The sequence below is a fragment of the Dasypus novemcinctus genome, chromosome 3, assembly GCF_030445035.2.
Source record: "Dasypus novemcinctus isolate mDasNov1 chromosome 3, mDasNov1.1.hap2, whole genome shotgun sequence".
NCBI lineage: Eukaryota > Metazoa > Chordata > Mammalia > Cingulata > Dasypodidae > Dasypus > Dasypus novemcinctus.
Genome location: NC_080675.1, coordinates 141923178 through 141946935, shown reverse-complemented (window position 1 = coordinate 141946935; position 23758 = coordinate 141923178). Strand labels below are relative to the sequence as shown.

Below are 23758 nucleotides of genomic sequence, written 5' to 3'. Positions count from 1 at the left end.
AAAGACCATTTGCAAGAAATATCTCTTTTGCAGATGTGAAAAACATGGCCTCATAATTCAATGTATTTCTTCTTCTAAGGTCAGTTTCATTGTTCTAAGAATACTAAAGAATGTAAGTATCATTTTAAGCCCTTGCTTTAGTATTGGTTGAAGCAATTTGTTTTATTTTAGACACACAGTTGTATGTGTATTTACCACTGAAAGGAAAAACTTTAAACTTTGAAATAAGCAAAAGAGATTACTGGATATCTTTTCATTGGAATGTTGGAACCTCTGGGGATTATCAGACCCTATAGGACTATGCACCTTTATCATTGATTAGGTTACTTTACAACTTTGTAAAGATTAAAGTTAATTTGTTGAAAACTGATAGCAAATGACTCTATAGATAGACAAATAAATTCTGTGCAAAGAAGGACAACCCTCCTTCTTCCCCACACTCCCCAAAAAGTAGGTTTTACATTTGTTTGCAAATTTATTTCAATATTTTTGATTTAGAAATGTGCCTGTTCCTTGGAGTCTCCTTCAACTCAACTGTAACATCTTACACATTTCCTCATTTAATCAAGGAGCTCAATAAAATTCTTGACACATGTTCATTTTATATGACTATATATTTTTTAAGATTAAACCCTTAACAGTTTTGGAGGTCCCACCGTGATTTCCAGTGGATTCACCTGGCAGAGTTGGATAAACATCACCAGAAATGGTGTACCTCACAGACAGCTTAAACCCAAGCACATCTTTTCTTGGCTCGCAGAGATGAATCCAAAGTGACAATAAAACTTCGTTGACTCTGTTTCTAAATTTAATTTTACTCTATAACTTTTGTTTTCGGTTTTGGTTAATTTATGGCCAATAATTTATTCCCTATTGATAGCTGGTTGGGAATTTGGTTTTCTAGTCCAACCATTTGGTGATCTCTAGAAATAGATTAATGGCTTACAACAATCTGTTCTTTGTTGGATGAGAGACAGCAGAGAATTTGGTTGCTTAATCTTTTGTTTGTCCATTTGCCTATTTTTGGGTTCAAATTCAATTAGGGATTTCATGTCCAAAAGGAAGTATAACAGCTCTTTGATATCTAGACAGGTGAATTTTTAGATTTCTATGTTTATTTTTGATCTGTGGCTAATATTGTAGAATTGAGGCTATATACTCTCTCTGTATCTGTATGCTTATGTGTCTTTAATTTAGAAAGGGCTTTACCTTTTATTGTGAGTGTGTAATGTTTTCCTGTCTTAATTTGTATTAAATTAAATTGTAAAGTCTCTTAAAGGAACTCTTATCTGACAGGTTTATAGAGATAAATATGTTTATTTATTGTATATATAAATTATATATTTCTAAAATTCCCAGAGAATAGGAAATTGAACTTATAATACTTTAAATGTATTTTCCCCCACCCACAAATTCAGAAACTCTTATTGAGTCTCCTTACTTTTCATGGCAATATAGTTATTTGCATAGGTTCAGTAAGGATCTGGTCTCCCTTTTACCACAGTATAATTACAAAAATTAATTATGTAACCAAGGCCTTTCCCGGAATATCATCTTTGACAATGATGCTTATTTAATCAGGTTTGACAAGTCATTTTTAAAGAACTAAGTTCAACTTTACAGAGCGAATGTTTACAAAGTCCTCCCAGGAAAACTGACCTAGTACATGATTTACAGAATTCCTATTCTTATAGGCAGTAAGAAAGATTACTTTCTGGAAGGCCCAGGAACCTTAAGATATTTGGGGCACCTTAAGAAGAGAGGAATTCACCCAAATTTATAGGTACTGCAAGTGAAATTTGGCGGAGACAGTTTCTTGAGCTTGATTTCCTAGCCTCAGTATAACAAATAATAGAATCTTGTAAAAGTTCAGTCTACGATTCCTTATAAAAATTTCCAGTAAAGCAAACTTAAAATTCTTGATGCACCTATATAAATAATCAAGACAAACCTAATGAGAACTAGTCTTATTTTGTGACTAAAAATAAAATCTTTTTTTTGAAATCATTTTGATTGAAAGGAGGAAAGGTTATAAAAAAAATTAAGACTTTGGAATAAGCAAAAGAGATTGCGGGATATCCTTTCAAGGGAATGCTGGAGTCTCCAGTGATTATCTGAACCTAGGGAGTTACATGCCTGTCTTTGAGTAGGCTATTTTATAACTTTGTAGAGATTAGGGTTAATAATAATTCTTATCTATAAATACGCATATAAATTCTGTGTGATTAAGGAACAGCCCTCCTTTCCATGGAAAAACCAACTTTGCATCTATTTGCTAATTTGTTTCAATATTCCTGTTATAAAAATGTGCTTCTTCTTTGGATTCTCCTTTGAACTGGTTGTAACATCTTGCAAATTCCTGCATTTAATTGATGAATTAAATAAAATATTTGACATGTATTTATTTGTATGAGTCATGATTTTACCTGTTTTTGAAAATTATACTTTAACACATTATCTCATTACTTTCTCATAACAATATATTAGCTTGGCATATTTGGAAATGGAAGTTCATTCATTCTGTCACTCATCCAACAAATGTTTGTGCCTTTTAAATGCCAGGAACTGTTCTGGGGGCTGAATAAGCAGTGGTGAACCAAAGATACCCCATGGACACTCTTGTGGTAGAGAAAACATTACATTAAATAAATGCACAATATGGACTTAAAAATTGTGATAATCTATAAAGGGAAAAGAAGATGTTGGAAAGAACAACTTTTTTTAAAAAGCTTTAATGAGGTGTAATTGACCTACACATGTTTAGTTTGTTTGCTTTGTTTTGTTTTGTTTTCTTTTGTTTTGAGGTACTGGGTCCAGGGATTGAAACTGGCACCTCATTTGTGGGAAGCCAGTGCTCAACCACTGAGCCACATCAGCATCCCTGGGTTGTTTGTTTTTTTGTTTTTCATTTGTTTGCTTGTTGTTTTGTTTGTTTGTTTTTAGGAGGTACTGGGGAACGAATTCAGGACCTCCCATGTGGGAAACAGGCACTCAATGGCTTAAGCCACACCTGTTCCGCGGAGGTAACTTTTATAGGCAGAAGATAAAAGCACTTGCGAAGGCCTGATGTAAGACCGTGGTTGACCTGATCAGGAAGGCCCTCGTGGCTGGAGCAGAGTTAGAGGAGAGTGCTGTGAGATGAGAACGCAGATGAAGGTGAAGACCAGGTCCCACATGCCTGTTCTGGAGTTTAGAGTTTATTTTATGATCAGAGAGCAACTTGCCTGAGGTCACATAGAACCTGGATTTAAAATTTGCTCTGTATACTGTGAAACTTGTATTATTAAGCATTTAGGGGAAAAAAAATAGCTTTCTTTTTCAGATTTTGCAAGATAATTCAAGAAAAAGTAGAGAAGGTATATTCTGCATTTTCTAACATGATTCTCTTCTGATTGTTAATCTTTCACCTTATGCTAGATTTTCCTATACTTTGGGTGAGGCTTAAATAATATTTAAGGAGATTGAGCACACCTAAAAAATTGTAGGAAAAAAATTCTAAAAGCTGTCTCTATAGCTCTGTGGCTCACACCTTCCTGACACTCATATTACCTTACACAGTACCAGACATATGGCAGACATAAATATATGTAGATTGATTAATTACATATATTATGGTAAGCCATGTGTTCTCTTGCAGATAAACTGAGGATGCAAATGTGATTTTTTTTTTTTTATGAAGTCGCCATGATCCTAGATTTACCTTTGTTTTATGATTTTTTATTGTGTCTACTGCTAAGGCAAGGATTGATTGATTGATTCTTGATTCATTCATTCTTCCTAAGTTGATCCAGGAAGAGTATAAGATGACACTAAAGCAAGAAATAGAAGCTCTGCTGGTGTTATTCAGTATTCTCAGAAGATAAATATTATGCAGATCAACAAAACTAGGAAAAAGTTGAACACGAATTATTTATTTTGCTACTTATATTCTGTGTATATGATATATTGATATAAAGCTATGTTACAAAGATTTCTGAACAATGGTGGGAAATTAATATTTACATTTATGGGGTGCTTAACAAATTAAGAGACTCCACTAATGATGCTGGGTTCTATTGACTTTTGGTATATTTCCACCACCAGGACAACAAATACTCAGAGGATACAGTAGTTAGAAGATGGAGTAGTTTGAATCTCAAATACCAGAATCCCCTTGGGACCCAAACTTTGGTCCAAAATACTCCTGATATAGATGGGTCAAACTGGTTAAATTTGAGATAGGAAAGGGAATCCACTTAGGCATTCTATAAGATTTCCAGTCAGTTAAATTACATAGCAGGGAGAAGTGGAAAAGGTTACACTTGTGACAGTCCTTAGTCATTTTTTCTTGCTCTTTCATTTGGTTATTCATTTGACCAACACTTAGTATCCTTTGAAATGCTAGACATGGTTCTAAGCACTGGGGATATTGAGATGACTGTGATACTTTTGTTGAAAAATTAGAAATTAACTGCTTTCACAAACACTGGAATTTAGATTAAACCACTGAGTTTAAATGTTCAATACATTAATTGAGACTTCATATTTCTGCATAATAATGCATTGAAATAAAAATTTTAAATGCTACCAGAAGAGCATCAGAAACTATCTGCTCAGAAGCTTGATAAGTTCTAATGTCACATATACACATAATAATTTCAATACCTAATAAAACCAATATCTAAATCAATACTGAACTCATAGAACAATGGATTTCAGAGGTGGAAGGGGATCTAGTGATGTCTAGTCCAACCTTCTGAATTTTAGAGAAAGAAACTCAGGCAAGAGTGCTGATTTCACTTGTCCGAGGTCACTTTGGAAAATTAATGGTTGAGTTAGAATTTGAACTCAGGCCCTGAATCCCACCTTAATGCTCTTTCCCTTACATTCCTAAACACATAAATGGCAATTGAATCACTAACCTTTACTGGCATCTGATTGTAAGACTGGTAGAGGGGTGAAATAGGGATCCATGCGGTGAGAAGATGGCAGAACAGTGAGGTTAGAAATGGTGGACCCTTTTATTAACTTCTGAACCTTCACCTAGGTGATCAAAAATTTATTTTCAGCAGACATTTTTGCTTTCACAATAAACACAGTTTTCCTCTTATAAACAATAAATAAGATTATGAATAGTTTCGTTAAGTTTTAATAAAATAGCAATTTCAACTGCATGTTAGGAGTACCCTGTGTTGTTGTCTACTACCAAGAGTTTGTGTAATTCAAAATAGTTAATTAAATCCAATTAACATGTTGTGATTGCAAAGTCAGTATAGTAGTTAATAAAGGAACTATTAAGATTTTGTTCAGTTTTAATGACTACAATATAAAAGTGCTAAATCTTGACAGAGGAGGTTTTGAATACAGCAAACTTTTGTATAGACAAATTTACTGGGAAATAAATACTAGAGTTTTGAGATTTAAAAAAAACTAGAAGAATTTAAAGATAAATATATCACCAGATGAACTCTGAGTAGACCCCTTTGCAGATCTCAGAAATGGTTAAAGACATGGTATCTAGATGATTACTTTTACTAAAGTCATAAAATGTGCTTTTATTATAGTTATGAAATATGAATTGTTTCTATTAAATGGTTTCTAGATTTAAAGATTATATGTAGTACATATAAATTACATTTAATTGTATAGCTCAAGTATACTATTTTTACCTTTATTATAGGAGATTATGAATTACCTGGCCTCTCTCAGTAGGGAAGATGCTACTGTTTGGTATTTATAGACTGACTTAAATTTTCAAGTCATTTTCCAAACATTAAATTAATTTGCCTAATTTCCAAGGGAACTAGGTAACAATTTGCTGTTTAACTAGTAAAGAACCCAAGACAGAAAGAAAGCTTAGTAGATTTGATTCAGGCCACACAATAGAGTCAACATACACAGAGTTTTCAATTTTAAGATCAATCTGATTTTACATTAGTGAAATTTGCCACTGGACTCAATTGTATGATACCTAATTGCTCATTAAGGTCACGGTGACCTTAATGAAAAAGGGAAAAGTTTCAAGATTGGGGGGTTGAAGGTCACTTAACAAAATGAATATATATTAGCTGAGAAATATCTGTGTGACCAAAACATTAGGGACCCCACAGCCAGCATGTAGTTAATAGAAACTATAATACAGCCACCCCTCCACCCCACGTACACTGAACCCTTTGATATTGGTCATGACAGCTTAAAATAACCACAAATAGTATTTTAACAGGAAAGAATAACTGAAGTACAATTTGTTATCTTCCAGGTGAGTTGAAAGGGAAAGAGAAAAGGCTACCTGTCTTGCCTTAATAAGAACGACAGACTCATATGCAGATGGTTTTATTATGAAACTCAGGTCTTGCTAATCCACCTTGGTCTCTTTTCCTCATTCTCTGCTTTCTTTTCCCCCACCTCACCTCCAGACACTGAGTAGCTTCCAGGATTTCTTCCTAATCAGGGAAGCTGAGGCAATCATGCCAATGTACTATACTCCAGAGATGATACATACATAGCTGAGGATATTCCATATCAAAATTAGTAGGATCTCCATTTGTCTGCTTGTTATCAGGGTCAGTGAGGTAAAGGTAAGTCAGAGGAAGTAAGAAAGTCAACTTAAACATTGTGAAGATATAAAGATAGGTTCAGCAGTTTCAGGGCATACAGCATAATTTATCTGGATTTCCTGAAAGCCTTTGACAAAGTACACCTGACAACCTACTCTTAAGAGCTAAAGTAGCAGGAACCAATGTAAAATATAAAGTATGGCACAGAGGAGAAGTCAGAGGCAGATAATATTTGGATTCTGTCAGGCAATTAGCATATTCATAACGCTGGTTTTAAAAATTTGCATTAATCTCAGTAATGTAAAAGCCAAACTCAAGTCACATGCTGCAAAGGCAGTGACAGTGTGTGTGTGTGTGGGGAGGGTGGGGCAAAAAAGAAAGGGTTATCTTGGGAGGTGAGATCCTCAAGACCTTATGGAAATAAATCCCGTAGTGTCAACATCAGCCCAATCTGCCGTTCGATTCCCATGGTAAAGACAGCCACTTCTGCATGCATTTGGTTGGAAGGAGAGAGACTGTAACAACCTTCAGCATTTACTGAGCACTTACTATATATAACACTAACTTTAATACACTGAGCATTAAGTTTCATGAGCAATGAAAAAGCTAAGGGCTATGAGAGTACAGAAGAGGGAGTAATGAACTCTGCTGGTACTGCAGAGTCCTTACAGTAGAGCAGTGGCTCTCAGCCCTGCCTGTAACACTAGAACCACTCAGGGAGCTTTATAAAAATACTGCTGCCTGGGCACTAACCCTGGGCAATTAAACCTGAATAGCTGGGCTGGGGCCTAGACCTCGGTATTTTTATAATGCTCCTCAGGGTATTCTAATGTGTAGCCAACATTGAGATGTACTGCAGTAGATGTAAAATTTCCTTAGAGTTTTAAAGGAAGCATTGAATTATATCAGGTGGAAAAAAGGAAGCAATTACAGGTGGAAGAAATGGTGGCAACAAAGTAAATGCGTGTAGATTTCAACCAAAGTGAATGGGTGGAGTCGGGTAGGTTGGGGGATAAGACTAGAAAGGAAGGATGGGATTAATGCAAACTAAATAAACCAGCTTTATGGATGTGCTGTTGCCTAACAGAATTCTATTATCATCTGCTTCTGGTTTCTCCTTTATTGCATGATTTATATTATATTTTACATTGGAAACATGCTTTGGAGTTTGTGTAATATAGTACCAAATTTGATATTATAATAGAATCATATAAATAGAACAATATTCCTTCTATCTAGTCCTTTATAACTGTTCCTAAAACTAAATTCTAATTCAGAACTTTATTATTTTATGCCTAAACCTTCTATAATAGCTTAAAATTTGGGAGGAATTTTTAAAATATAGAAAATCTTAAAGAAGAAAACAGCAATCTTATTCTCATTAGCCAGAATTAGCCCCTATTAATATATCAGTATATTTGCTTCCAGTGTTTTCAAATAGAAAAAAGCATTCTATTTTATTATTTTAGTAAAAATGATATGTGCTCATTATAAAGATACCAAACAATGCCAAAAACACAAAGATGAAAGTTTAAGAAATCATGCCAAGTATTATTAGGTGATCCATCATCCCTCACATCTTTGGAATGATTGATATATAGTTTTATTTTAAAAATATTTAAATTACATTATTAATTTACATGAATAGGAGGAAAAAGGTTGAAGAAAGTCAAGAAATTATTAAACCTCAAATAAATATTTCTTTATCACAAGATTCCTAAATTTAAAAACTTTCCTCTACAGGGATTGGTAAATTTTTTTCTTAAGGGGCAAGATAGTAATTATTTTAGGCTTTGCAGGCTCTGTTCAAGTCTGTCAGTGTAGCTTGAAAGCAACTATAGACAATAAGTAAAGAAATAGTTACAGCTATGTTCCAATGAAACTTTATTTACAAAAACAGGTGGCCATCCCTCAGGTAGTAGTTTATAGTTAAATAAAGGTGATTGTGAAGAAACACTTAGAATTTTACCACACGTTTTAATTTTATCTTGGAATGTATATTTCAACTTCAAAAGATGAGAACATTAGAACTCCTTTGCCACTTTCATCTTCTTCCCTTCACCTCTCAACTTTTATTACATTATTTTTTAAAGTTTTTCTTTTAAGATTTATTTTTTTATTTATCCCCCCACCCCCCAGGTGTCTGCTCTGTGTGTCCATTCGCTGTGTGTTCTTCTGTGACAGCTTCTATCCTTATCAGCGGCACCGGGAATCTGTGTTTCCTTTTGTTGTGTCATCTTGTTGTGCCAGCTCTCTTTGTGTGTGGCGCCATTCCTTGGCAGGCTGCACTTTCTTTCGCGCTGGGTGGCTCTCCTTTCGGGGCGCACTCCTTGCGCGTGGGGCTCCCCTATGGGAGAAGCCACGCAGGGAGTGCCTGTGTGGCACGGCACTCCCTGCGCGCATCAGAACTGTGCATGGGCCAGCTCCACACGGGTCAAGGAGGCCCAGGGTTTGAACTGCGGACCTCCCATGTGGAAGGCGGACGCCCTATCCATTGGGCCAAGTCTGCTTCCCTACATTATTAATTTTATATCATCTGAATTTATATTCATATTCTGTTCTGAAACCATAACTTCTATGATTGTTTAGTATTAGTTCTACATGTAAACGAATTAAATGCTCACCAAGCCTTTTGTCAAGGCTTCTCTGTGCCTGAATTCTGTATTTTGATTGATCTCTTAATTGGTTAACTTTCCATAAGCAGTTCTTTTCAGCAGTGTTCATGGGAACTTTATTTCCTTGTGCCTTCATACTTGAATTATACCTGGAGTCATTTTTTCTTTTCTCAAAACATTGCAGACATTGTACCTTTGTCTCTACAATAAATATTTCTATGAAACCTGAGGCCAGTCTGATCTTGCCCCTTGTAGTTGATTTGCTTTCTTTCTTCTTGGATGTCTGAAGTACTCTTCGTTGCTGGAATTCAGGTATTTAACTAGGCAATACCTCTATGTTAAATATTTTAAATTAAATTTTCCTGGGGTTCAATGTTATCTTTTCACCTGCAGATTCAATTCTGTCTTCACTTTTGGGAATTTTTTTTTTAACATTATATCATTGAATATATCTTCTCTTCCATTTGTAGGGTTCTCTATTTTACAGACACTAAGTGTCCTTAAATGTTGGATCATCTTTAACTTTCATATTGTGGTACCTAACTATTCATTCTCTCCTAGGTCCTTTAGAATAGAACATTCTGAGTTTTAGCTGAGCATATGCCTATCCAGTTTCTCAGCTTCGCAGTGGTTAAATAAGGACATGTGACCAAATTCGGGCCAATTGGATGCGAGCAGAACCTCTAGCTCATTTCCTTAAAGTGCTTGCCATAAACTATTCTTTCTATGGGCTGAAAAGTGCATGTGGAGAGGAGACAGCTTCAGCCATTGCAATGAAGATGTTCTGTAACCACTGGAATGAGGAGATAATGGAGCATGGAGATAGAAGGAATCAAATCTTAGATGACCCTGACAGCCTTGGACTTCTTACTAAGGATGCCCGTGGTTACCTCTGTTATTCGACATTGTATTGTAAGTTCTACCTAGAAGAATTAGGCAAAAGAGACGAAAGTCATCCAAATTGTAAAGGAAAAAGGGAAACGTTCCCTATTTGCAGATGGCACAATTCTACATACAGAAAATCCTGAAAAATCTAAAATAAAGATATGAGAACTAATAAATGAATACAGCAAAGTGGCAGAATACAAGAGCACTAGTGATGAACAATCTGAAGAAGAAATAAAAACAAATTCCATTCACAATAGCAACTAAAAGAATCAAATATCTAGGAATAAATCTAAATAATTTAAATAAATCTAACCAAGGACATAAAGGACTTGCACACAGAAAAGTACAAAACATTGCTCAAAGAAATCAAAGATCTAAATAAATAGAAGGATATTCAGGCTTCATGGACTGGAAGACTAAATATCATTAAGATGTCAATTCTACCCAAAGCAATTTGTAGATTCAATGCAATCCCAATCAAAATTTGAATAGTCTGCTTGGCAGAAAGGGAAAAGCCAAACATCAAATTTATATGGAAGGATAACAGGCTCAGAATAGCAAAAGTCATCTTGAAAAAGAAGAATGAATTTAGAGGATTCACATTTCCCAATCTTAAAACATATTACCCAGTAATCAAAACAGCATGGTATTGGCACAAGGATAAACATATAGACCAATGTAATCAAACTGAGAGTTCAGAAATCAACCCTCAAATATATGGCCAAGTAATTTTTGACATGGGTGCCAAATCCACTCAATTGGGAAAGAATAGTCTCTTCAACAAATGATACTGGGAAAACTTGTGCCCATATGCAAAAGAATGAAGGTGGACTCATACCTCATACCATACACAAAAGTCAACTCAAAATGGATCAAAGACTTAAATATAAGAACCAAAATTATCAGATTCTTAGAGGAATACATGGGAAGTATCTTCTGAACCTTGTGTTAGGCAATGGTTTTTTAGACTTTACACCAAAAGCACAAACAAAGAAAAACTAGATAAATGGGACCTCACCAAATTAAAAAATATTTATGAGTCAAAGGACTTGTTTGTGAAAGTAAAAAGACAACCTACATGATGGGAGAAAAAATTTCAAAACCATATATTTGACAATATGTGTCAAATATGTGTGTCTTCTTGAGTGAGTGTCCATTTATATATCCAACCAAAGGGGCAGGCATGAGGACTTAAAACTGAGTTACACCTTACTGACATGGTAAAATCAAAGCCCTAATCCTAACATAATTTAATCAAAGACATTTCAGCTGAATCTTTTTTTAAAAAAGATGTCTGCTCTCTGTGTCCATTTGCTGTGTGTTCTTCTGTGTCCGCTTGTATTCTTGTCAGCGGCATGGGGAATCTGTGTCTCTTTTTGTTGCATCATCTTGCTGCATCAGCTCTCCATGTGTGCGGTGCCACTCCTGGGCAGGCTGGACTTTCTTTTGCATGGGGCAGCTCTCTTTACAGGGTGCACTCTTTGTGCATGGGGCTCCCCTACATGGGGGACACCCCTGCGTGGCACAGCACTCCTTGTGCACATTAGCACTGTGTGTGGTCCAACTCACCACACGGGTCAGGAGGCCCTGGGTTTAAACCCTGGGCCTCCCATGTGGTAGGTGGATGCTCTATCTGGTAAGCCAAGTCCACTTCCCTCAGTTGAATCTAATACAATCCAAGGGGATCATGCCCAGAAAAACTGACCAGTTTACAAACATAACCCTTCTTTTTTTGGAATTCATAAATAATATCAAACTGCTACAGTTGTATATTTGTTACAAGAATAAAAATTTAAAAAACAGGACTGTACAACACAGTGAACACTAATGTAAATCATGGACTGTAGTTAATAGTTTAATTACAATAATATTGTTTCATCTATTGTAACAAATATACCACACTAAAGCAAGGTGTTAATAATAGGATGGTATATGGGAGCTCTGTATTTTTTGCATGATTTTTCTGTAAACCTGGAACTTCTCTAATAAAAAAAAATTTTTCAAAGAGACAAAGAAGTAATATAAACTGACCCCAAGATGGCCCAGAGGTTGGAATTAGCAGATAAGAACTTTAAAGAATGTTCTTACAAATATGTACAGAAACACAAAGGAAAATATATCATAATGAGTTAGATGGGAAATCTTGGCAGAGAAATAAAAACTATAAAAAAGAACCACTTGGAAATTCTAGAACTGAAAAGTAAAGTATCTGTAATGAAAAATCCATTGAATATACTTGACAATAGACTGGAGCAGGCAAAAGAAAAAGTTAGTGAACATGAAGAGAGACCAAAGAAATTATCCAATCTGAAAGACAGAAAGGAAAAAAAATTTTGTAAAAGAATAGATCCTGGATGATCTGTGGGACAATATCATACTATATAGTCTGTATGTAATTCCAGAAGGAGAGGAGAAAGGAATTGTGGAGAAAAATATTTAAAGAAATAAAGGTCAAAGTATTTCCCAATCTGAGGGAAAGACATAAGCTTACACATCTAAGAAGCTCAGTGGATAAACACAAAGGAAAAATGTGGAGAAAACCATTCCTAGGAACATCATAGACATAGAACTGCTGGAAATCAAAGACAAGGAGAAAATCTTGGAAAGAAGCCAAAAAAAAAAAAAGACGACCCATTACATACAGGGGATCAATGACACAAATGTGGTTGACTTCTCACCAGAAACAAGGGACTTCTAAAGCACTGAAGAAGAAAAATTCTTGGACAATGCAGAATTCTATATCCAGTGAAAATATCTTTCAAAAATGAAGGTGGACACTATCAGTTTAGCCACAACCGCTTCCCCAGAATGTAGTTCTGTGAGCTAATCTGCAGAAAAGGCTTTTGAGGAAGTTTGGAAAACAATGCTAACTGCACTCCAACCCTCCTAAAAATTCTTAATGCACAACTCTGCTTGTTAGTGACTTCCGGTGACCATACAGTACAAAAATCAATCTGACTCTCTTTAACCTTGTGTTTCCTGATCTTATAGGACAACAAAACTGTCCTTTCATGGAATACCTATTAACATCCCAAGGAAACAGTACTCTTTGGAATACATTTTGGAAAAAACTGACTCAAAGGATTAATACATAGCTAACAATAATATTGCTATAAATTATTAATATTAGACAATTCTTTAACATTAAAAGGTAAGTACAGACAGAAGGTGAAACAGTAAATGTGACTAGCCCTGTATTTCTTAAATAACATGGCTATTGCATAAAGGAAAATTATGTAGAAATCAATAAATATGTGGTATTATAAATAAAAATGTAACTAGATTTTCAAAAAGAAAAGCAAATGTAAAACCTTTGGGAATCTCACTATATTTGGAAATAAATTTAAAAGGCAGATTGGAAAACTGTAAGATAGAAATGCTCAAGTTATTCAGTTTCCAGATATTTGGCACTCAACTGTATAGAACAAATATGAATATGGAACTTCATATATGAGTGAGCCGAAATAAAAACTCCATGAAATGGGATTGGTTGATTCAATACCTCGAGAAAACACTATTTCCATTGTTTGTTTCTAATAAAAGTCAAACCACATCATTATCAAAGTCCAGAGGATAGGAAGGGCTTAAGGATACCACCCTTATTCTCCCTACCTCCAAAAAAGGCACATGTGGGGTCATAGTTTTTAGAGTTTCATTGGGTCTTCAGATGAAAATTGGATGGTTAACAGCAGAAATGACAAAGGATATTGTAAACAGAGACTCAAAGAATGTCCTAGATAGAGACATGGTGTTGAGAAGACTCCAGAGGACATACAATTTTGAATACATAACAGGGGTGTGAGCATCTGCACACCTCAACTGGCCCTGTACAGCACATAATACAAAAAAAAGTGGTATTTGTTTGGATGCCTCCAACTCTAAAAGAAAATATTAAATTCCAGTAAAATATGACTAAGGAAGGAAAGTATGTAATATAGCCTAGAAATTTTCCCATTACAAATAGTTCAAATAAAATTTAGCACTTAAGCAAAATTTCCCAAAGTATGTTCCTCAGAATGAGAAACTGGGGTATGCCTGCAAACTACATAATTTTTTCTTATGTAAACTTTGGGCAATATATTATAAATTGATTCTGAGAGAGAATCTACTGTGTCAACCTTTACTAGGGACTACATGAAAGGAAATGATTTAAAGGTAGAACTTTCAGTCGAGAACTAAGACTTTGGGAATGAGTTTATTTTGTCACTTACAATACTTATTTTTGCTATTGGTATTTATTCCCTCATTATAGAACAGTATGCCAGTCTCTAGGCATTTTTGTTTAAATACTGGCTGGGGTCATCAGTGAAATGAAGTTTGGTCCTCATTTACCTCATCCCTGCAGTTAGGCTGGCACACAGCAGCAAAACTGCTGGGGCTCTTTTTATTTAATTTGGCATCCCTTCCTGAGCAGTATTGAGACTTGTACTTCAATGACTCCACTGGGCTTTGCCATAATTTCTATGTTGTATCAGTAAAGTCTGCAAAAGAGATGCCTAAGCAAACCTGGAAGGAGGCTAGGAGTGCTTACAGTTCAGGTATTTTTGCTTAAGTAAAGGAAGTAATTAGCCTCAAATACAAACTAAGTCCATTTAAAAATACAAGTTTTGGTAATGAATGGTGGTGATAGTAGCACAATATTGTGAATGTAACTGACACCACTGAATTGTACACTTGAAAGTGGGTAAAATGGGACATTTTATGTTGTATATTTGTTTCCATAATAAAAATTTTCAAAATACAACATTAACTGATTTTAAAAAACACATTTAACAAAAGAAATTTGTGGAAAATATTATCATCTTAAAAATAGGTGTGTGTGTGTGGAGGAGTTTGACCATTTTGTACTTGGAATAACTTTTTCTACTCTGAATAGAAAACAGTTTCACCTGTGTGCTTTTGTTTTACATGGTGTATGTTGGTGATCTTAAATGGGGAAGGGAACCAAAGGAAACAGACTTCAATCAGAATCAGAATTATGGATTGTCAGTAGTGGAAGGTTCTTAGGGTTGAATCTGCAACTGAAGAAACTAAGGGGAAGGAGACTTGGCCCAGTGGTTAGGGCGTCCACCTACCACGGGGGAGGTCCGTGGGTCAAACCCCGGGCCTCCTTGGCCCATGTGGAGCTGGCCCACGTGCAGTGCTGACGCGTGCAAGGAGTGCCCTGCCAGGCAGGGGTGTCTCCCGCATAGGGGAGCCCACACGCAAGGAGTGTGCCCCGTAAGGAGAGCTGCCCAGCAGAAAGAAAGTGCAGCCTGCCCAAGCATGGCGCTGCACACACGGAGAACTGACACAGCAAGATGATGCAACAAAAAGAAGCACAGATTCCTGGTGCTGCTGATAAGGATAAAAGCAGTCACAGAAGCACACACAGCGAATGGACACAGAGAGCAGACAACTGGGGGGGGTGGGTGGGGAGGGGTGAGGGTAATGGGAGAGAAATAAATTAAAAAAAAAAAAAAGAAACTAAGACCCAAGGAGTATATACATGATTTGCCCCCAAATCACATAGGAATTAATGACAGATCCAGGATTGGAGCCCAATGTAAACTCAAACTCTTCTTGTAATGAGGAGTGTTAATATTGTATTAGATTATATGTTATTAAAAACAAACTTGTTTTGACTAACTTTAGAAATAGTTCTTGTTTTTTATGGTTTGCTTTCTTTTTCTTTTTTAAAAAACATTTTAGGTTAATTTAATCCATCTGGAGTTTTCTTTGGTATAGGATATGAGGTTAAGATATAACTTAATGCTTTTTTCCCCAAAATCATTACCCAAATGACTCAGCATCATTCATCTAACAAGTCCTCCCTTTCTCACTGATTTATAGTGTCACCTTTTTTATATTCTAAGCTTTAAAAATACATATACTAAAGTCAATAACTATGCTCACTTTTTTATCCCACTGATATGTTCATTTTTCTCCTAATAACATGCCATTTTAATTGATATAATTTTATCATATATTTTTAAAATTTTATTTTATTTTTTAATTATCTTTTTAAAAGTTAATAGATCACATATAATGTTACATTAAAAAACATAAGAGGTTCCCATATACCCCAATCCCCACCCCCCACCCCCATCACTTTTTTACTGTAGTTTTTGAAGATACATAGATCACAAAAAAATGTTACATTGAAAAATATAAGAGGTTCCCATATACTGGCCCCCCCACTCCTCCCACATCAACAACCTCTTTCATCTTTGTGGCACATTCATTGCATTTGGTGAATACATTTTGGAGCATTGCAGCACCACATGGATAATAGTTTACATTGTAGTTTACACTGTCCCACAGTACATCCAGTGGGTAATTGGCAGGATATATAATCTCCAGCATCTGACCCTGCAATATCATTTAGGACAACTCCAAGTCCCAAAAATGCCCCCACATCACATCTCTTCTTCCCTCTCCCTGCCCTCAGCAACTACTGTGGCCACTTTCTCTACATCAATGCTACAATTTCTTCCATTACTAGTCACAATAGTTCTATAGTAGAATATCAGTAAGTCCACTCTAATCCATATTTTATTCCTCCATCCTGTGGACCCAGGGATGGTGATGTCCCCTCCACCTCTAGATCGAGAGGGGATGATGTATACAATTCTCCTGTTTGAAGTTGTAGGCACTCTCGGTTCCCTGGTGTGGTGGTTGACCATCTTCACCTCCCTGTTAGCTGACCTGAGAGTAGGAGTTGCAACTCTGCTGAGGCTCAGGGCCCAGCTGGCACATGGGCAGTCCAGAGATTCAAGTCTCCTGAGTATACACCAACCCTAGGGTCAACCACAGGTTCAGTAAAAGTGACAAAAGAGGCATGTGTGGAAAGGTCACATCTGAGTCCAGCTCCATCACACTCAGGAACACAAATTCCAAAGTAGGGCCCACTTACACGGCACTGAACTCCAGAGCCATCTACTATGACCTGAGGATCTGGGTGTCTCTGTAGCCCTCAGAGCATGAGTATCTTGGGTTGTATCTACTTTGCTGTCTCTGGGATCCTGCTGAGGCATGCATAAGCGCGACCCCTCCGATGCCCTCCCAATTCTTTTTTGAAGACTCTTAGCCATATAAACTTATTTCTCTTTGCCATTTCAATTATGATATAATTTTATCATATATTTTTATAAGTGGTATGAAAAGTTTACCTTCATTAGTCTTCTTTAGCAAAAAAAAATGGCACCTTTTGCTCATTTATTCTTCAAGATAATGAATTTTGGCAACTTGAAAAATTAATATTCCATGTAAACCAAATAAAACCCATAAGAATTTTTTTGAGTTATATTAAATATAAAGATTACTTTGGAAAGAACTGGCATCCTTATTATAGTCATTCTTCCTTTAAGGAATATATCTTTCAACTTATTCAAGTTTTCTTTGATGTCATTCAGTAAAGTTTTCTTTACACAGGTCCTGCACATTTTACCTTATGGTATATTTGATCCTCCTCCCCACTTCAGAAAAGAAAGGGGGGGGAGGGAGGGAGGGAACTCATACACACCTACATGAAACATGGACAAAAAATACATTAAGATGTTTATAATAATTATCTCTGGGTGGGGGGACTGAAGTCATTTTAATTTTCATCTTTGTACTTCTGTATTTTTCAAATTTTCTCCAAAGAGAATGTGAGGAAAGAGTTATAATTAGAAAATTAGGGAAGATTACTAAAAACAAAACAAAAAACAAAGCTTCGTGTTTTCTTTCTAAAACAACCAAATGCTATGAATCAGAATCAGAGCAGCCCTCCCAGAGAACAAGTCCTAGGATTCTTTCATGAATCCATGGTTGGGGGTGGGGGACTGATGGGGAAGTAATTCTCAAAACCATGCCCAAGGTACTAGAATCTCTCAGACCCATTCACTTCTATACAGAAACCTTTCTCTTCATTCCATTATATTATATTACATTAATTATGTATTAAGCAACTGCTCTGCATAAGGCACTTTGTTAGGCGCCACAGGCGAGGTCTAGCAATGGAAACAGACACAAACAAAATCCCCTCCAATCCAAGGTCAATGCTTTAAAAAGCCTGCTATAATGATCGAGGGAAGGGAAAATGATTTCTATCTGAAGAAATCTGGGAAGATTTTTTTTCGCACTTTTCTTTTTCTATTATGAAAAAAAAATCATGCATAAAATTGAGGATTCCCATATGCCACCCAACGCTAACACCTTGCAGTGGTGTGGAACATTTGTTTACAATTGATGATAGCACATTTTTATAATTGTACTATTAACTAAAGTAGAGTAGTTCATACCTTTAAAAAAATTTTATTGTTACCATCTATACAGTCTAAAATTTCCCATTTTAACCATATTCAGATATATACTTCAGGTACAGTTAATTGTGTTCACAATATTGTGCTACCATAACCACCATCCATTACCAAAACATTTCCATCATTCCAAAGAGGAACCCTGTATATTTTAGGCCTTAACTTCCCATACTCTATACCCACCCTGTCTCCTAGTAACCTATATTCTAGAGTCTGACTCTATAAGTTTACATATTCTAACTTTTCACGTCGCTGCAATCGTACAATCTTGGTCCTTTTGTGTCTGACTTATTTCACTCAACATAAATCTTCAAGGTTCTTCCACGTTGTTGGCACGTATCAGAACTTCATTTGTTTTTTACAGCTGAATAATATGCCATTGTATGTATATATCACATTTATCCATTCATTGGTTGATAGACTCTTGGGTTGCTTCTATCTTTTGGCAATTCCGAATAATGTTGCTATGAACATCAGTGTGAAAATAATCTGTCCAAGTTCCTGCTGTCAGTTCTTTTGGGTATGCACCAAGAAGTGTGCTTGCTGGGTCATGTGGTATTTCTATACTTGGCTTTCTGAGGAACTACCAAAGTGTCTTCCACAGCGGCAATACCATTTTACATTCCCATCAGCAATGAATGTGTGTTTCTATTACTCCATACCTTCTCCAACGCCTGCTATTTCCATTTTCAAATAGCAGCCATTCTAATGAGTGTGAAAGGTATCTCACTGTGGTTTTGATTTGCATTTCCCTGATGACTAATGATGTTGAGCACCTTTTCCTGTGCTTCTGGCCATTTGTAGATCTTCTTTGGAGAGATATTTATTCAAGTCTTTTGTCTATTTTTCAATTGGGTTGTTTTTTTGTTATTAAGTTCAAGGATTTCTTCATATATTCTGGATATTAAACCTTTATAAGCTATGTGGTTTCCAACTATTTTCTCCCATTGTGTAGATGGTCATTTTACTTTCTTGATAAAGTCCTATGAGGTGCAAAAGTTTTAAATTTTGATGATATTCTATTTATCTATTTTTTTCTTTTATTGTTTCTGCTTTAAAGTCTAAGAAACCATTGCCTAACACAAGGTCCTGAAGATGCTTATCTAAGTTTTCTTCTAGGAGTTTGATAGTTCTAGTGCCTATATTTATGTCCTTGATCCATTCTGAGTTGATTTTTGTATATCTTTTTTATTAATTTTTTAAAAGATTTATTTTATTTATTTCTCCCTACCCCCTCATTTGCATTTGCTGTGTCTGTTGTGTGCTCACCTTCTTTTTTTTAGGAGACATAGGGAACTGAAACTGGGACCTCTGCTGTGGGAGGGAGGTGCCTAATTACTTGAACCACCTTCACTCCCTGCTCTGTTGGATCTCCATTATGTTTTCCTCCTTGTGTCTCTTGTTGCGTCATCTTGTTGTGTCAGCTTGCCACGCCAGCCTGTTGTGTCAGCCAGTCACATCAGCCCATCACGTCAGCTTGCTGTCTTGCTCATCTTCTTTAGAAGGTCCTGGCTTCAGTTCCCAGTGTGGTAGGTGGGAGCAAAATCACTTGAGCCACATCTGCTTTCTTTTTTTTCTTTTTTCTTTTTTTGCAGATGGAGTGCCAGATTTCCCAGCACCATTTGTTGAGACTATTCATTTCCAATTGAATGGCCTTTGCTCCCTTGTCAAAAATCAACTGGCCATCAATGTAATGGTTAGTTTCTGAGCTCTCAATTAAATTCCACTGGGCTATATGTCTGTCCTTGTACCAGTACCATGATGTTTTGAATCCTATTGGTTGTAATAAGTTTTATGACAAAGATGTGTGAGTGCTCCAATTTCATTCTTCGTTTTCAAGATGGCTTTAGCTATTTGGGGCCTGTATTCATCAGCCAAAGGGGTGCTGATGCAAAATACCAGAAATCTGTTAGTTTTTATAAAGGGTATTTGTTCGGGGTAGAAACTTACAGTCATCAGGCCATAAAGCATAAGTTACTTCTCTCACCAAAGTCTGTTGCCACAAAGTCTGTTGGAGCAAGATGGCTGCCAATGTTTGGCCTTCCTCTTCCTGTAAGGCTCCATGGGCCCAGCTTCTTCCAATATAAACTTTAGCCATCAGGCTCTCTAAGCTTTGTCTCTCTTCTGGGGCTCAATTCTTGAAGCTCATGCTTGCTTCTCTCTACAAGGTCAGCTTAGACTATCAGGCAAACGGCTTCTCTCTCTTCCTGGGGCCTTTGCCATTGTCTGAGGAGCTGTCTCTATTCCTCTGTGTTCTTCTCCTCTGTGTTTACTTCCCAAGCTCCAGCTCAAAACAAGGCACTAACTTCTGTGACTTGTTTTTTGGGGGCAGGGACTCGTCATCCTACTGACATGGCCTAATCAAAACCTTAATCATTATTTAATCAAGTAAAAGTGAAACCTCTGAATCTAATACAATCTAATATGCCCAGACCAGTTCACAAACATAATCCAGTGTCTATTTTTGGAATTCGTAAATGACATCAAACTGCTACAGGGCCCCTGACCCTTCCATATAAATTTAATGATTGGCTTTTCCATTTCTGCAAAAAAGGTTGTTGGAATTTTTATTGGGGTTGCAGTGAATCTATAAACTGCTTTGGGTAGGATTAACATCTCAAGACTATTTAGTCTTCTAATCCATGAACATAGAATGTCTTTCCATGTATTTAGGTCTTCTTTAATTTCTTTTAGCAATGTTTTGTAGTTTTCTGAGTACAAGTGCTTTACGTCCTTGATTAGCTTTATTCCTAGATATTTGACCCTTTTGGTTGCTTTTGTGAATGGAACTTTTTTCTTGGTTTCTTCTTCTGATTGTTTGTTGCTTGTGTATAGAAACTATTGATTTTTGGGTGATGATCTTGTACCCTGCCACTTTGCTGAATTCATCTACTAGCTCCAGGAGCTTTGTTGTGGATTTTTCAGGATTTTCTGTATATAGGATCATATCATCTGCAAACAGGGAAAGTTTTACTACTTCATTTCCAGTTGGAATGTCATTATTTTTTTCTTGCCAAATTGCTCTGGGAAAAACTTCCAGTACAATGTTGAATAACACAGCACCCCTTGCATGTGGCAGCATCACGTGTGGGCCAGCTTACCACAGGGGTCAGGAGGCCCTGGGGTTCGCACCCTGGACCCTCCATATGGTAGATGGATGCTCTATCAGTTAAGCCATGTCTGCTTCCCTTAACAATATTTAGACTTCCAATCCATGAACACAGAATGTCCTTTCATTTATTTAAGTCTTCTTCAGTTTCTTTTAGCAACGTTTTATACTTTTCTGATTACAGGTCCTTTATGTCCTTGGATAAGTTTATTCCTAAATATTAGATTGTTTTAGTTGCTATCATAAATGGAATTTTTTCCCCTGATTTCCTCTTCAGTATGCATATCAGAGTGTATACAAACACTATTGATTTTTGCTTATTAATCTTGTATTGGGCCAATTTGCTGAACTCATCTATTAGTTCTAATAGCTTTGTTGTGGCTAATTCAGGAGATTCTAGATGTAGGATAATATCATCAGTGAATAGTGAAAGTTTTACTTTTTCCTTTCTTATTTGGGTGTCTTTTATTTCTTTATCTAGCCTAATTGCTCTAGCTAGAATCTATAGCACAATACTGAATAACAATGGTGGCAGTGGGCATCCTTGTCTTGTTCCTAATCTCAGTGGGAAAACTTTCAGTCTTTTACCATTGAATACTATACTATCTGTAGGTTTTTCATTTATGCACTTTACCATATTAAGAAAATTTCCTTCTATTCCTATCTTCTGGAGTGTTCTTATCAAGAAAAGGTGCTGTAATTTTTTTTTAAAGACTTTGGATTAGGAATTTAAAAATATATATTTATTTATTCCCCCTCCTTCCCCTCCTCCTGTCCTGCTGTTTTTCTGCTGACTGTGTTGTCTTCTCTTCTCATTTTCTCTCCTCTAGGATTCACTGGGATTCGATCCTGGAGACTTCTGATGGGGAGAGAGGTTCTCTGTCAATTGTGCCACCTCAGTTCCTGGTTTCTGCTGTGTTTCACCTTGTCTCTCTTTTGGTGCATCATCATCTTGCTGTATGACTCACTTGTGTGGGACACTGGCTCACCACGAGGGCACTGGTGCGGGCACTGGCTTACCACACAGGCATGCTTTCTCTTCTTTTTCACCAGGAGGCTCCAGAGATCAAACTCAGGCTCTCCCATATGGTAGGTGGAAGCTCTATCACTTGAGCCACATCCTTTTCCCATGGTGCTGTATTTTGTCAAATGCCTTTTATGCACCAATTGAGAGGCTCATGTGATTTTTCTTCTTCAATTTATCAATGTGGTTTATTACACTAATTGATTTTCTTGTGTTGAACCACCCTTGCATACCTGGGATAAAACCAACTTGATCATGGTGTATAATTCTTTTAATGTGTGTATGGGTTCTTTTTGCAAGTATTTTGTTGAGGATTTGTGCATCTATATTCATTAGAGACATTAGTTTGTAAATTTTTTTTTTAAAGATTTATTTAGTTAGTTAGTTCTCTCCCCCTCCCCCCCCACCCTGGTTGTCTGTTCTCTGTGTCTATTTGCTGTGTTGTTTTCTTTGTCCGCTTCTATTGTTGTCAGCAGCATAGGAATCTGTGTTTCTTTTTGTTGTGTCATCTTTTTGTGTCACCTCTCCATGTGTGTGGCACCATTCCTGGGCAGGCTGCACTTTCTTTCGCACTGGGTGGCTCTCCTTACGGGGCACACTCCTTGTGCGTGGGGCTCCCCTACGCAGGGGACACCCTTGCGTGGCACAGCACTCCTTGCGTGCATCAGCACTGTGCATGGGCCAGCTCCACATGGGTCAAGGAGGCCTGGGGTTTGAACCGCAGACCTCCCATGTGGTAGATGGATGCCCTAACCATTGGGCCAGGTCTGCCACCTGTAAATTTCTTTTTATGTAGTATTTTTATCTAGTTTTGGTATTAGGGTGATATTGGCTTCATAAAATGAGTTTGGTAGCATTCCTTCCTGTTAAATTTTTTTTGAAGAGCTTGAGCAAGATTGGTATTAGGTCATCTTTGAATGACTGGTAAAATTCACCTGTGAAGCCACCTTTTCATCTTTGGGAGGTTTTTCATTTGTTTTTTAAACAAATCAATTTCTTAATACATATTAATAAAGCATACAATTTATCCAAAGTGTACAATCAATGATATTTCGTATAATCACATAGTTGTGCATTCATCACTTCAATCATTATTAAAGCATTTTCATTATTTCAATAATAATAAAAAGCAGACAAACAAACAAATAAGAAAATTCTTCATCTCTCATTTTCTTTTTTCCCCCTGCTTTACATAGCTGCTATTTCTGGCTATCCTTGCACAATTATTTGTTTATTAAGCAGTTTCATTGAGATATATTCACATACCATCTGATCTATCCAAAGTTATAATCAATGGCTTTTTT

At 36.4% G+C, this 23758-nt stretch overlaps 1 protein-coding gene across 2 annotated transcripts in view; it reads right to left on the bottom strand.

The window, feature by feature from the left end:
- Positions 1–23758, bottom strand: part of IQCH (IQ motif containing H) — a 310616-nt gene that overhangs the window by 163905 nt on the left and 122953 nt on the right. For both annotated transcript variants that reach the window (XM_058294384.2, XM_058294385.2), the window contains exon 6: positions 4902–5022. In XM_058294384.2, the coding sequence (XP_058150367.1) occupies positions 4902–5022 (121 nt within the window). The remainder of the gene's footprint in view (positions 1–4901; positions 5023–23758) is intronic.